The 16,155-nt window shown below is 38.0% G+C and overlaps 1 protein-coding gene across 4 annotated transcripts in view; it reads right to left on the bottom strand.

Annotated features, from left to right (window-relative positions):
* The window catches only part of LOC109456769 (charged multivesicular body protein 3), a 71,221-nt gene that overhangs the window by 32,851 nt on the left and 22,215 nt on the right, over positions 1–16,155 (bottom strand). The window contains exons 1-2 of one of the 4 annotated variants that reach the window (XM_019749205.3): positions 4,433–4,635; positions 3,836–3,920 (exon numbers count right to left, since the gene is read on the bottom strand). The exons of 1 other annotated variant lie outside the window; for it this stretch is intronic. Coding sequence is in view for 2 of the 3 variants with exons in the window: in XM_019749201.3 (XP_019604760.1) it covers positions 4,998–5,042 (45 nt within the window). In the remaining variant the exon portion in view is untranslated. Of the gene's footprint in view, positions 1–3,835; positions 3,921–4,432; positions 4,636–4,997; positions 5,188–16,155 lie in introns of those variants that run through there. 2 more of the 4 variants (XM_019749201.3, XM_019749203.3) reach the window with 2 other exon arrangements.

Raw genomic sequence — 16,155 nt, 5'->3', positions numbered from 1 at the left:
GAAGAATTACAAGCTACGTCATGGATGAAACTTGAAAACATTATACTAAATAAAGGAAGCCAGATATAAAATGCATATTGTATGATTCCATTTATAAGAAATATCTAGAATAGGAAAGCAGATTGGTAGTTGCTAGGTGCTGGGGGTGGGGTGGAAAAGAGAATGGGATGTAACTGCTTAGAGTGCATGGGGTTTTATTTTGGAGTGATGAAAATGTTCTGGAACTAGAAAGAGGTAGTGGCTGCACAATGTTATGAATGTACCACATGCCATTGAATTGTTCAGAGTAAAATGGTTCATTTTATGTTAAGTGAATTTCAAGAAAGGAAGGACGGAAGGGAGGGAGGAAGGAAAAAGAAATGGAGGGAGGAAAAGGTAGCTGTATTAAGAAAAAGCAGACTTCAGAACAAAAAAATTTATAAGAGCTAAGGGGGAACATTACATTATGATACACAATTCAACAAAAAGACAATTCTTAATGTGCAAATACCTAATAACAGAGCATCCAAATATATGAGGCAAAAAATGATAAAACTGAAATGGCAAATGGATGAATCCACTGTTATAGATGGAGACTTCAACACCTCTCTTTAGGTAATCGATAGATGGAATAGGCAAAAAATCAGTAAGGACACAGCTGACTTGAACAGTACTATCAATCAACTAGATCTAACTGACATTTATAGAATACTGTTCAATAACAGCAGAATGTGTATACTTCTCAAGATCACATGGAACACTCCTCAAGATAGACCACTTTCTAGGTCATTCACACACCGTAACAAATTTATAAGAATAGAAATCATACAAAGTATGTTCTGAGACCACAATGGGATTAAACTAGAAATCAGTAACAAAAAGCTGGAAAATCCCCAAGTATTACCAATATCAGAAATGCAAGAGGGGTCATCACTACTGAGTTCAAAGAGTAAGAAGACAATGAAGAAATACTATGACCAACTCTATGCTCACAAATTTGGTAATGTAGATAAAATGGATCAGTTACTTGGAAGACTATTAAAACTCACACAAGGAGAAACAGATTATCTGAATAGGCCTATGTTAAAGCAATTGAATCAGTAATTAACAACCTTGCAATAAAAAAAGTACCAGGCCCAGATGGTTTCACTGGTGAATTCTACCAAACATTTAAGGAAGAAATAACATTTCTCTACAAGAGCTTTGAGAAAATATAAGAGAGAATACTTAACTCATTCTAGAGTCCAGCATTATTCTAATACCAAAACCAGACAGACGTTAAAAGAAGGAAAATTACGTATCAATATCTCTCATGAACACAGATGCAAAAATTCTCAACAAAATGTTAGCAAATTGAATGAAAAAAATATGTATCTCAAAGAATCAATGAAAACAATCTCCTGGGACTAATAAGCAAGTATAGCAAGGTCTTAAGATAGAAGCTTAATATACAAAAGTTAACTACTTCCCAATATAACAGTAACAAACACGTGGAATCTGAAATTTAAAAAAGCATTTAGAATAGCACCAAAAAAATAAATAAATAAAACACTAGGGTAGAAATATAAAAAATATATATATACACACACATGTGTGTGTATATATGAAAAACTACAAAACATTGAGGAAATAGATCAAAGAAGATATAAATTTATTCATCATAAGACACCATTAAAAGAAAGGAAAGTCACAAATTTGGAGAAGATATTTGTAACCAAATAAATGGTAACAAAAAGCATTTATTTATGAATCCAATACCAATCCATCCACCTGGCTAATTAATGCCTCTTGTGACAAGACCCAGACACCCTCCCTGACCAGGTCCCCCTCCCCACTGTGAACAATTAATCACTCGCTCTACTGTGACATCACAGATGTTGTACATACTTACATCATTGCTGTTATTTACCCTACGCTATAAGTATTTGTTCACGTCAGCGTCCCCCAGTAAACTTGGTATTCTACAATGCTGTCATCCAGTGCCTTATTTTTATAAACCTGGTGTCCAACCCAATGCACACTAAAATATCTCAATAAATGTTTGTTGTTATGAATATTCCTTCTCATTGTAGTCCCTTTTCTGATAGCACCCCACAACCATGAGTCATGACCCAGTCTAAGCTATAAATTAATCATATGATTTCAGAATTCGATGCCATGGAAAGTGACTACTCAAGGGCTAAATCAGGGAAGTCCCCATGTGAGACTAGCACAACTTTCCAACATAACCTCAAGTCCAAGAGAAGAATCTGTTTCTAGTAGAATCTCCTTGTTTCTAAATGGATTACAAGGCTCGCATCCTCATCCTCAGTAGGCCCAATCTAGTCTTGACTTGGACACTTTAAGACAGAACAAGTTACATCACTAAGATGTCTTCATCAAAGTGTCTGAGATGCCTGGGAGCAAAGACTTTAGTCTGTAAGCCTTCTTCCATAGTTAATGTTTCCCTGGAGTATCCCTTGAAACACTGCTCATTTTAGGACTGTTTGACTTTAAGCCTTACTTAATCTTACTGAAACTCATTCACCACTCCGTATTTATTTAGCACCTACTCTGTGCTGCATTCTATACCAGAGTTCTGGGACCACCACCCAGAAAACATCTTACTTGCCTGACCTCACTTGTTACCTGACTTATGGCCTAAATGACAATCATGCTGCTGTGGCATGGCTGCACCTGGCCCCTGCTTATCTTGTGCTGGGACCAGGACCCACATGCTCTCATCTTCCAGCCTCCTGCGGAAAGCATAATATAGATTTACCCTAACTCAGACTACAGCATTTAGTCAATTTTCTCCTTCTTTCTCTAATTTTTCTTCTCTTTCTGCTAACATCAGCTCATTTTGTTTTAATTTCCTTTTACTTTGCTGCTTTTACAAAATTGGACATTAAAATTTTCTCTTTCTCCTGCTTAACAACAACAACAAAAAAGCTAACTAAAACTAAAATGCCAGACATTACTTGTCTTATTCATATATGGCTCCCAAAACAACAATACAGAGAAAAAAGTATTTCTCATTCCTGCTTTACTGGCACTTTCCGGAATTACAAACTCAATGCTAAATAATTGCAGCAAATGAGAAAATACTTTCCTTGGTCATAAATCACAAGGTATAAAGAGAGCTTGGTAGAAGCTGAACCTAAAGCAAGCACAGACACTTTTCTGACAAATACGAACAGAACTGAATGGGAAGCTTGTAGTACTGTGAAGGGGAACTTGAAGAAAGTTTTGGTACTAGTTGAAGTCAATAATCTAATATTTACTAAAAATCCTACTAAATAGTCAAGAACCAATTCACAGACAAGAGGTGTATGGAAAACATGATAGTGGAGGGTTAAACAATTTCTGATTACCCAGTCTGGGGTGATCACTCCAACCTCTGAATTCCTACAACTATCTATGTAGTACCCAATACAGACTTGTTCTTGAAATGCTTATCTTACTTGCCAGGTGATAAGTTCCTTGACTGTCTATTTCATCTTTATAATATCCCTCTGGCAGGCATATTTTAAAAAACAATCTCATGCAACCACCTTGCAATTTTCTGGTATTAATTTACTTTCCCAGGTAGGTTTCCTCATCATGTTCTTCACAACTATATATATCATTTAAAAATACTCTAAGTGTTATACAAGTAATACATATAGTACAGTTTAAATAGTAATGAGACCATTTTCCCAGAATCTTACCTGACTTTATGAATGGCAAAGCTTAAGACAAACACTAAAGGTACTAATCATTCCCTAACATCAAAAACACACTTCTATGATAACAAGCATCTTAGAGTACACACATGCCACAAAACATGCATTTATATTATGCTCTACATTTGCAAAGTAATGTCACACACTCTTACCTCATTTAAGCTCCACAATTTTACCAGGGAGTAAAACCATAAGTTGCCTGAGGGAACTAATATTTATTACCTACTGTTCTACGACCTGTGATTAGCAAAGATAATCAAAATTAACACACATTATATACCAGCCACTTCATGATGCATGACATTAATTTTAAAAATATGCCTGCCAGAGTTGAATAGGTGAGATTACTTATCAAATAAAGGATTTTAGGAATCCTGTCAAAATTCAAATTATGACTCATCAGGTCTTGGGTAAGGCCTGAGTTTTCTAACAAGCTCCCAGGTGACGCTGATGCTGTTGGTCTGCACTTGGATAGCAAAGTTGTAAGGTTCATAAAGAATTAACCCTAACTAGCACGGCCAACTAAAACTTGACATCCTTCCATCCCAGTGACTCTGAAGTGATACTGTTATCATTCCTACTCGACAGACTAGGGCACAGAGCAATGAACTTTCCCTAGATCATAAGGCTGATACGTGGAAAACTAGAATTCAAACTCAGTAGACTGAGTCTGCAGGGCACTCTTAACCTCTACATATTATCTCAGTTAACAGGCGGATCAGAATTCGAAGCCAGGTTATCTTCGGTACCATTCTTCCGAGTCGGGTCCTGCTATAATTAATGTATCTGGGGTCAACATAAGTCCGCAGGGCAGGGGAGAGATGAAACAGGGCCTCCCTCTCAATACAGCAGGATGGTTGGGGAAGGGGCGGCCGGAGCCGGGATCTCCCCGCCACGGAGACGGGGACAAACGTTCCGGCAGGGGGCCAAGCCCGCCGGTAGTCCGAAGGCGGGAGCAAGGGGGCGGGTCCTGCGCCAGGGAAAGGTTCCGGGCGGGACATACCAACGCGCGGAGGGGTTTCCAGGGGCCGGGACCACGTTGCTGCTTCCGCACCTTGGGCCGAGGCTGAGGAACTCTTACTCCAGCCCTCGGCTCCCTTACGGAGTGCTGAGGTACCACGGCTCTCTTTCGCCATAGCTGTCTCCTTAGAGACTCTTCCTCCGGCCCCTCGGTCGAGTGGGAGGCCCCGGAAATGGGGGCCCGCGGTACCTGGCCAGCTAGGGAGGTGGGGTGGGAGGGGACGTGTCCAGGCGCTTTACCAACTCCACTACGCCCCACGCAAATCCACCGTTTGCCGCCGCCGTAGCTCTTACCATCTCTTTGGGCGGCTTCTCCTGGGTTTTCCCAAACAGCCCCATGGCTACTGAACTCGTCTTGCCCCTTCCGGCTTTCCGTTCCCTGCGCCCAGGCAGGTCACGGGCAGCCGCCTGGGCGGGGCCGCTGGGAGCAAACGAGTACAGACGACCAGAGTAGGGAGCGGCCGCAGCTAGGTGCTACGCATGCGCACGGCTGGGCCGGGCGGAGTTTTGTCAGCGATTACGCAATTGCGCCAATTCTGGGAGGGGCGTTGTAGAGGGAGACGGCGAATGAGGTGTTTTCGTGAGGTGCACTAGTGATTCATCTGGAAGACAGAAATTTATTGACTACACCTGGTGATTACTGCCGCGCCTGATAATTCACCGACACCTACATGTTGTTGCGCCGGAAGCCTGTATCTCCACCCAGAAAAGGTACATTTGCAACCACTTTCAGAACAGCTTCACCCTGTGTCCGGTAGGCACCTCACAGGCAGCAACCACCAGACCTCCTCTTGCGCTCTGTTGTCACCACCATTACCTAGTCGGTAAAACCTGGGCATCATCATCTCTCTCCCTCTTACCAGGACCCAACAATTGTAACTTTTCAATATGTTCAGACTCCAGTCCTCTGCTTTCCATTCTAAGTGTCACAGCTTTTATTCGGACCACTGCCATTTCCAGTGTGGATGATTCCTACCTGGCGTGTGTGTGTTGTGTGTGTTCCTACACTCCATGTGGACCATGACCTCAATCAGATTCTCAGAAGAATCTGTGACCAAAAAGGACTGTCTCTGCTGTCATTATTTCACCTCATGATGGTGAAGAGCCCACTCATTAAGTGCCTCAATCTCATACTCCCATCTCTGGTGGAAATGTAAAATGGTACAACCACTTTGAAAACATTTTGGCAATTTCTTAAAATGCTAAATATACACCTATCTCATGCCATTACAATGCTAGCTACTTGCCCAAGAGGAGAAAAAGCATATGTCCTTATAAAGACTTGGACATGAATGTTCATAGCATTTTTATTTGTAATAACCAAGAACTGGAAACCCAAGTGTCCATCAACAGGTGAAAAGATAAATCAATTGTGATAGATCCATACTGTGGAATACTATGCAGCAATTAAAAAGACCAAGCTATTGATACATCAACAACATGGATGAATCTCAAAATAATGCTGCGTGAAAGAAGCCAGAAAAAAAGTACACACTGTATGACTTCACTTATATGGTATTCTATAAAATGTAAATTAACCTATAGTTACAGAAAGTAGATAAATGGTTGCTAGGGGACGGGGGGATTGCAGAGAGACAAAAGGGAACTTTGGGGGGTGATGGAAATTATCTTGATTGTGGTGATGGTTTCACAGATGTATACAATGTCAAAACAAATGACATTAAATATGTGAAGTTTATGTCAATCATACTTCAATAAAGTTCTTTTTAAAATAGCAGTATATGGTCATTATAAAAAGTAAACCCCCCATTCTCACTTCCTCAGGAGTAAAGGCCTCAAAGTATTTTCATCAACTAGTTGGTGTCAATATTATAATTATAAATAGTTGGTGTGAATCCTTTGAGACATTTTTCTTTGGAGAATATACTTTTATATACTTCTACTTAATTGGGATCAGATTATACATATTGTTTTTCAATCCCCTTTTAAAAATTTTTTACATAGATTTTCATTGATGTTAATATCTATGGGCAAGGGACTCCATAGCAAGAATGTACTAAAATTTAACAATTTCCCTATTGGATGACATTAGCAGTTTCTAATTTTTCCCTATTAAATAATAAATATAAACACGGTTTAATTTTGGAAGTACTACCAATGCCCTCCATACAGGTTGCACAGTTTCGACGCCAATAGTGTATGAGAGCACCCTATTCCCTAAGTCCTTGCTAACAATGAACATTATCAATCGTATACATTTTTGTGTCTCTGACAGTATAAAATACTGTTTTTAATTTTCATTTTATGATTACTAATCTAAATGAGCATCTAAATGAGTATATTTATTGGTTAATTGAATTTCTTCTGTGAATTGTGTCTTTGTATCCTTTGCTCATTTTCCAGGGAATTGTTTCCCCGCCTCTCTCCTTCCCTCCTTCTCTCTCATTTTTTAATGGGAAGGAGCTCTTGAAAATGAGAGATCTGTGGAAAACTTTTAAGGACTTCTTCACCATATCCCTCTTTTTTTTTTTTTTTTTTTTTTTTTTTTTTTTTTTTTTGAGAATGAACTATAAAGCACAGCAATTTTTCAGGTAGGAGGACACTGGACTTCCAATTAGTCAATAACATTTATCAACTGTCTCTACTCTGTGTCAGGCATTCTATAGGCTCCAGGAAAACTACAGTGAACAAAAAAGAACCTCATACGATATGGTGAGAAGGACAGTGATGATAAATAAAAACAATGGTGATAAACAAAATTGAGTAGATTACTACAAATGTACAAAAATGTAAGAACATGGTGATCAGTGAATCTTTTCTGCGCAGGTGATATTTAAACTGGGACCTGATGGATGAAGTAGCAGTGAGATGAAGAGTATCCAGTGCGAGAGAAACAGCATGTGCCTAAGAGCCTTCCCAGTTTCTGGGTGGGGGTTTTGGGCCACAGGCATTTCAGTTCCTAAAGCTGCACTTGTTCTAAAGCTGGTCATCAAGGGCAGAGGCCAAACAGTTGTGGAGGGAGGATTGGGTTGGCATGTGATGTCTCGCTGAAATACAGAGACCACAGCTCCTGACACTGCCCTATAAACACATCAGGGTAATTGCTCCTGAGCGACTACAGGGCACTGTACATCTTCCATACATTTTCCAGGCTCCACCTTCAGAGCCACATATACTCTCTATATACTCTCTACTCATGTTTTGATACTGGACAAAGCTGCAGCTGTGAATGTAGTATTTTCTTACTACATGGGCTTCAGGAAGCAGGCACCAGATCCTCCCACCGTTGCTAAGACTCAACGTCTGAGGAGGTGGGAAGAACTAAGCGAGCAGGCATTCTAGCTCTTTGCTCCTGCCAAGCACAGCAGGTGTTTAACAGGATCACACTCCCCTGCCATATGTTCACATAGGTGTTCACACACACATTTTCAAAGGCTTTATGTGCATTCTCCTCCTAATCCCTGAAAAATATTATAAGTATGTGAATATCCATGAGAGGTACTGCAATGCCTGATGCTTTAAATCCTTCCCTGATTTTAAAATGAAAAATAGAAAGGACTGTTTTTCCTCCACTCTCTAGTTTGACTTCATCATTTCAGTAAGATTTCTAATCTTTGAGCTTCCTGGCTCACAACTATTCCCAATTCACTACATAGATGGTTAAATGAAATACTTTGGGCAAGAAAATCACAACCCAATTTTTGGCAGGAATTTTGGAATAATAAGACCAAGATACACTTTGTTTTATACAACAGATAGATTCTTAAAATGTTCGATACAAAGTGACCTTTGGAAAACTGAATTCCCGCCCATGGCTTATATAATAATTTTAGAGTGGATATGTCTTCATTTCTGACTAACCTTCAGGTTCCATGGGCTCCTAACCACAGTGTCTGATTTGAGATAAGGCAAAGAAAGACCTTGAATCATCTGCCCATTCCCAACCTTCCTCCACCAACCTTACAATGACCCTCGCATTAGTTTCCTATGCTGCTGACAAAGAATGACAAATCAGGTGGTTTAAAACAACAGAAATTTATTCTCATAGCCCTGGAGGCTTTAAATTCAAAATAAGGTGTCAGCAGTGCCATGCTCCCGCTGAGACTCTGTGTAGAATCCTTCCCTGCCTTTTCCTAGCTTCTGGTGGCCATCAGTCATTGGCATCCCTTGACTTGCAGCTGCGTCACTCCATTCTCTGCCTCTGTCATTACATGGTGTTGTATTAGCTTGGGCTGCCGTAACAAAATACAGTAGACTGGGTGACTTAAAGAACAGAAATGTAATTTCTCATAATTCTGGAGGCTAGAAGTCTGAGATCAGTGCCAGCATGGTCAGGTGCTGGTGAGAGTTCCTGGCTTAGCCATGTCACTGTGTCCTCACATGGTGGAGAGTGCTCGGTGTCTCTTCCCCCTGTAAGGGTACTAATCCCATGAGGGCCCCACCCTCCTAAAGGCACTATTTCCCAATATTAATACCATCACATTGGGGTTAGGGCTTCAACACATGAGTTGTGGGAGGACACTACTCAGCTGACAGCAATGTTCTCTCTTCTGTCTCTTATTATGAGCACACCAGTCATAAGAAGGACCCACCTTAAATCCAGTATGACCTCAATTTAACTGATTACATCTGGGAAATCACAGTAATCACTGCCCTTTAGTGGGGAATTCACACACTTTACCTTATTTCTCCACAGCACAGCAGATACAAAGCCTGAACTTAAAGAAAAGTCCAACTGGACTATTTAAGCAATACTTCAATACTTTACTAAAGTCTCCAAAATCAGCATCAGAATTAGAAGAGTAGCATGCGACTTACACATTAAACATTATGGTAAACTGGATAATCTGAAAAAACCTATTGCAAAAACAGAGAGAGTCTTGATAAAATACAATCAGAACTATTTTATGTGCATAACTGATCTCTCAAAAAATAAGAGAAATCAGTAATATCTTCCAATAATGGAAATCTTGTTTGTGTGCCTTAAAAAATATGTAACTTACCGACAGTAAAGTGCACAAATTTTAAGTGTAAAATCTGATATATTTTTGTGTATATACCTGTAAAAAAGACTATGTAGGTCAATATTTAAAACATTTCCAACATCTTAGAATGCTCCATCTTGCCTATTTCCAGTCGGTATTGCCAAAAGATAATCATTATTCTGATTTCTATATCCACAGATTAGTTTTGCCTGTTCTTGAACTTCATGTAAATGGAATCAAATAGTATACTTGGTTTTCATTGATAGGCAGAGGAACAGGGGGCAAAAATTTTGGCTAGGCAAAATGGTGGAGCAAAATAGACACCCCTGGAAGCTGGGAGACTTGAAAACCTCACCCTTAGTGAAAGGACAGGCTAAGAAAGAAATCTATCTGCTGGCAAAGGGGGCCAAGAAAAAAATGTTTGTCTCAGGCTGCAGTTCTTATGAAAAAATAAAACTAGAAGGCTTCCTTAAGAAACCATAATTATAAGGCTGCCCTCATGGGGGTTTAAGTTTATACTACTTTCATAGTTTGGAAACCCCAAGCCTAGATACTAATTGAAAATGTTCCTAGCTTGATAACATAATGGGGGGGGGGGGGGGTACCTGACAAAGTAATGTAAGCTCTTTTGAAGGGAACATACCCCAAGTCCAGGCACTATAGTATTCCTACAGATCAAGATAAACAAAACTACCAAATACACAAGGAAACAAACATTTGTGGCCAAGAGTAAATTTTAAAAGAATCGTAATTATACTCTAACGTACCTCAGATATTAGAATTCTCAAATGCAGAAAAAGTTATGATTAAAATGTTCACAGAACTAAAGGAGGGACTTGAAAGGAACAAGATACCATTAAAAATGTCCCAGTAAACTTGAAAAAGAATTAAAGAATTGATCCTGTTTAACCTCATCTACAATCCTCCTCCCCCTTTACCCTCTGGTAACCACTAAACTATTGGTGAATACACAGTGTGATATAGATGATGTCAGACAATTAACTTTGCGAACTTGTTGCAACAATGTTGCTAAACTTTTTTGGTATCAGAGGGATTATTCATTATGAATTTGTACCAACTGGACAAACAGTTAACCAAGTTTACTATTCTGAAGTGCTGAAAAGGCTGCGTGAAAAAGACAACCCGAACTTTTTGCCAACAATTCATGGCTCTTGCATCACCAGCTCACACAGCACTGACTGTGAGGGAGTTTTCAGCCAGTACACAAGTAACTATGTAGGAACACCCTCCCTACTCACCTGATCTGGTCCCCAATGACTTCTTTCTTTACCCAAAGATAAAGGATATATTGAAAAGAAGACATTTTGATGACATTCAGGACATCCAGGGTAATACAACGACAGCTCTGGTGGCCATTCCAGCAAAAGAGTTCCAAAATTGCTTTGAAGGGGTGGACTAGGCTCTGGCATCAGTGCATAGCTTCCCAAGGGGAGTACTTCGAAGGTGACCGTAGTGATATTCAGCAATGAGGTATGTAGCACTTTTTCTAGGATGAGTTTGCAAACTTAATTGTCTGACTTTGTATATTAAAAAGATTATACCTCAAGATCAAGTGGGATTTACTCCTGAGATCAAGGTGGGTCCAATAACCACAAATCAAATAATGTGATACACGACATAAACTAAATGAAAGATAAAAATCATACTATCGTGTCAATAGAAGCAGAAAAAATATTTGACAAAATCCAGCATCCATTTATGATAAAAACTTAAAGCAAAGTGGGAATAGAGGAAACATACCTCAATATAGTAAAGGCCATGTACGACAAACCTACAGCTAATATCATACTCAGTGGGGAAAAACTAAAATCTAAAAGACAGGAATGCCTACTTTCACCGTTTAGGTATTAAGTCCTAGCCACAACAAGCAGACAAGAAAAAGAAATAAAAGGCATCCAAATTGGAAACAAAGAAGTTAAACTGTCATTATTTGCAGATGACACAATACTATATGTAGAGAACCCTAAACAGGCCACCAAAAAACCTATTAGAACTGATAAATCAATTCTGTAAAGTAGCAGGGTACAAAATTAATATTCAGAAATCAGTTGCATTTTTATGCACCAATAATGAACTGTCAGAAAGAAAAATTAAGAAAACAATCCCATTTAAAATTGCATCAAAAAATACCTAGGAATAAATTTAAAATACCAAGGAGGTAAAAGACCTGTACTTGGAAAATTGTAATACATTGAAGAAGGAAATTGAAGAAGATACAAGTAAATGGAAGCATATATTGTGCTCATGGATAAGAATTAACATCATTAACATACTACACAAAGCAATCTATAGATTCAATGCAATCTCTATCAAAATACCGATGGCATTTTCACAGAACAAGAACAAATACTCCTAAAATTTATACGGAACCATAAAAGACCCTGAATATCCAAAACAATCTTCATAAAGAACAAAGTTGGAGATATTACGCTACCTGATATCAAAGTATCATTATTCATCAGAGATAAAAATTAAATTAAAACCATAATGAAATACCACTACATTCCACAAAATGGTTAATATTAAAAGCACTGACAATATCGAGTCTTGGATCTTGATATAGAGCAATGCAGATGGGGACTCTTATCCACTGCTGGTCAGAGTGTATATTGGTTCTACTAGTTTGGAAAAGACTTTGGCAATCTCTGCTAAAGGTGAATATATATAGATTTTATGATACAGCAGTTCTATCCCTTGTTATATACTCAACATAAATAAGTATTTATGTCCACTGAAACACATGTACAATGATACCCAAAGCAGCTTTATTCATAATAGCAAAAACCGGAAACAAATGTCTTTCAGCAACCAAATGAATACATAAATATTCATGCAATGATATACTACACAGCAATACAAAAATGAGTGATAGATAAATGCATCATCATGCCTGAATCTCAGTGGGACCACTGTGCTTTGCTTGGACTTGAGTTTTCTGCACCACAATCATGAATGAAATTGCCCTATGAGTATGCCCCATGAGTAATCATGGGGCATTACCCTGCTAATTTCCCTTCTTTCAAGGATCAGTCTTAGACTACCTGTTGTCCACTGCCTGAAAACAATTTCCTTATGTATTTTTGTTTAGTTTTACAGTTATTTTTGACAAGAGAATTGATCTAGTATCAGTTATGTCATCATGGTCAGAAGTAGAAATCCTGAGTCATTTTTAAGAAGTCATATGAACTGCACTTAGGAAACCTGAATGTAGGGGTCGAGAGAGTAAAGATGACTAGGTGACTGCAGGAGCCTTTACTCATACCGGAACTATAGACGCAGGATATTTAGGTGGATGGGTAATTAGTAAACTTTGGATATAGTACAACTGAGATGCTATAATAGTTAAGGGATAATTTGCTATAACAGAGAGATCCAAAAATGCAATGGCTTAAATAGAAGTTTATTTCTTTTTTTTGGGAATAGTCTAGTGATCTCCGTATTTGAGTAGTTCTCCTCTGCGAGGTCATGCAGGGACCCAAGCTAGTAAGGCAGCTCTGTGTACTGGTCAAACCTAACTTTCAAGTTTGCATCAATTACCACCATATCTAGTAGGTTGAAAGTAGAGAAGGTGATAATATGCATACCCAATGTTTTAAGTCAAGACCTGGAAGTGGCATGCATCACTTGCTTACATTGCATTGGTCACGTCTAACTACAACACAGGTGATAGCTGGGTATTTGTAGCTAAAATTCTATTATTAATGGAAGAATAGGAGAATAGATTGGTGGTAGGGTTTGTGCGGGGGGGGAAGACAATAAACAAGTCTTCCATGGATGTTTGTGGGTCATCCAAATGAAATGCTGCAGATAGCTTTATATAGGGATCTGGTATTGAGTAGAGTGTTCTGGAATGGAGATGTGGACTCAGAAGCCATCAGCATGTAAGTGGCAGTCAAGGACATGAGTAGTGATAAAATCACCCACATGAGAACTGGAACAGAACTCTGGGGGAACAATAACTCTGAAGAAACAAGGTAGGAAAGGAAATTATGAAGGATCAGAGAAGTAGAGGGGAAACCAAGTAGAAGAGTACCAGAGAGGCCTATAGGAAAGGGATTTCAAGAAAGAGTAAGTGGTCAACAAAATTGCCATATGCAGAGTTCTCAGGTAATATAAGTATAAAAATACATTCACTGGATTTAATTATTAATTCAATTGAATTTACCCAATCAATATATGGAAAACAACAACAACAAATAAATGTTGAATGAGGTAATACTTAAAGGATTAAAAACGGAAACTAAAGGACAGATTAGTGTGATGAAAGAAGGTGATTTTTAGTGGGGCTATAGCTGAAACATGATTGGCCATGAGTTGATAATTACTGTAATTGGGTACCTCAAGATTCATTATACAGAGGGTGCTAAAAAAGTGTATACGCATTTTCAGAAAGGAAAAAACTGTTTTAAAATTGTAATAATATATAACGATAACAAAAAACGAATACAAGTCATGTGTATACATTTTTTTTTGGCACTCCTGGTATTAATCTCTACTTTCGTAAATGATTGAAATTTTCCAGGGAAAAATTATTTTTAAATAATGTCTTCTTCCCCCCAAAAGGAGAGCCACAGACTGGGAGAAAATATTTGTAATACATATTTTGGACAAAGGACTTACATCTACAATACACAAAGAACTATACTTTGACAAGAAAAAGACACACAGCAAATCAATAGAAAAATGGGCAAAAGATTTGAACAAGGACTCAAAAAAGAGGTAGTGATTCAAGTGGCCAATAAACATATGATAAGGGTCTCAGCCTCATTAGTCATTGGAGAAATGCAAATTAAAATCACAGAGATATCTATACACCCACCAGAATTGCTAAAATTAAAAAAAAAATTGTAGTATCAATCTTAGTAAGAATTTGGAAGAACAATGACTCTCATACGTATATTGCTGAAGAGGGTATAAATTGGTACAATCACTTTAGAAAACTGTCAGCACCTACCAAAACTGAACTTAGGCATATTCAATAATCCAGAAATTCTACCATTAACAGAAATGTGAACGTACGTAAACCAGAGTCATATACAAGAATATTCATAGCATTACTATTTGTAATTGCCAAAAGCTGGAAAATCATGGCATGTTCATACAATCTAACACTGCACAGTAATGAAAATGAACAAACTACTGCTACAGATAAGAGATGAACCTCACAAACATTATTTTAAATGAAACTATATACAAAATACGTTATATGATTCTATTTGAATAACATTCAAAGAGGCAAAACTAATCTATGATTTTAGAAGTTACCATAGAGATTACATTTGAGGAGGATGGTGGAAGTAGTGACTACCGTGTTTCCCCGAAAAGAAGACCTAGCAGAACCATCAGCTCTTATGTGTCTTTTGGAGCAAAAATTAATATATTAAAATAAGACTGGGTCTTCAATATGATATGATATGATGATTTAATGTAATAGAATACCGGGTCTTAATATTAATTTTTGCTCCAAAAGATGCATTAGAGCTGATGGTCTGGCTAGGTCTCATTTTTGGGGAAACACGATATAAAGGAAACAGGGCGGGTTTCTGGGATGTGGCAATTCTGTTTCTTGAGGTGGGTGATGTGTTGACTTTGTGATAAATTAAAATAAGCACATTTAAGATTTATATACTATTATGGGTATATATTGCCCTTCAGTAAAAACTTTGGGGAAAAAAGAGTGTATTTTCCCTAGATGGCTAAAAGTTAAAGGAACAGATGGTGAAGGTACTGTCCATTTGTTCCATCATTTCCTTGTTCCATTCCTTTCCTTCTTAACTGATTAGTACATGTTATGAGGGATCAAAAGCCTTTTTCCGCTTCCCACTATGGTTCCCACTTATAGGAATGTTATTTCAGAAAACACTAGTACTGCATTCAGACTATGGAATAATTCTCAGGTAAACAAGCAACATGGTTAATACCACATTCTTTTTGACTAAAAACTCAAAGCTGTTTGAACAAATTCTAGGTCTCTGATTTCCAGATTCTAAAATATATACCGGGGGTGCCAAAAAAATGTACACATTTTAAGAGATGTTATCTGTGTATTACTTTTTGAAGTTGAATTACGGTAGCAATGTGTAGTATAATGTTCGCTCAAAAGATGGCATTAATCAAATGAACCCTAGCACCATTCATTGTATTAGGTTGGTACAAAAGTAATTGCAGTTTTTGCAATTATTTTTAACCTTTTAAACCACAATTACTTTTGCACCAACCTAATATTACTTTTAATAGTTTTTTTTTCCTTTCTTAAAATGTGTATATATATTTTTTGGCACCCTCTCTCTCTATATTTCCCCAAAATGGATCAATTAGATACATTTCTGCTTCAAGGAATGTAACTGAATAAATTTCTTGCAGTCTTTTATAGCCCTTAGAAAACTTGGGAAGTGTAGAGGATGCTTTCTCCAATTTCTGTATATCCTAGTCTAGTGCATATTATGCATAAACTGTCTTTTGCTTTGGTCATATAACCTCTCATC

This window comes from Rhinolophus sinicus, chromosome 2 (assembly GCF_057876585.1).
Source record: "Rhinolophus sinicus isolate RSI-liver-muscle chromosome 2, RSI-T2T, whole genome shotgun sequence".
NCBI classification, from domain to species: domain Eukaryota; kingdom Metazoa; phylum Chordata; class Mammalia; order Chiroptera; family Rhinolophidae; genus Rhinolophus; species Rhinolophus sinicus.
This window is presented reverse-complemented; position numbering and strand designations above follow the sequence as displayed.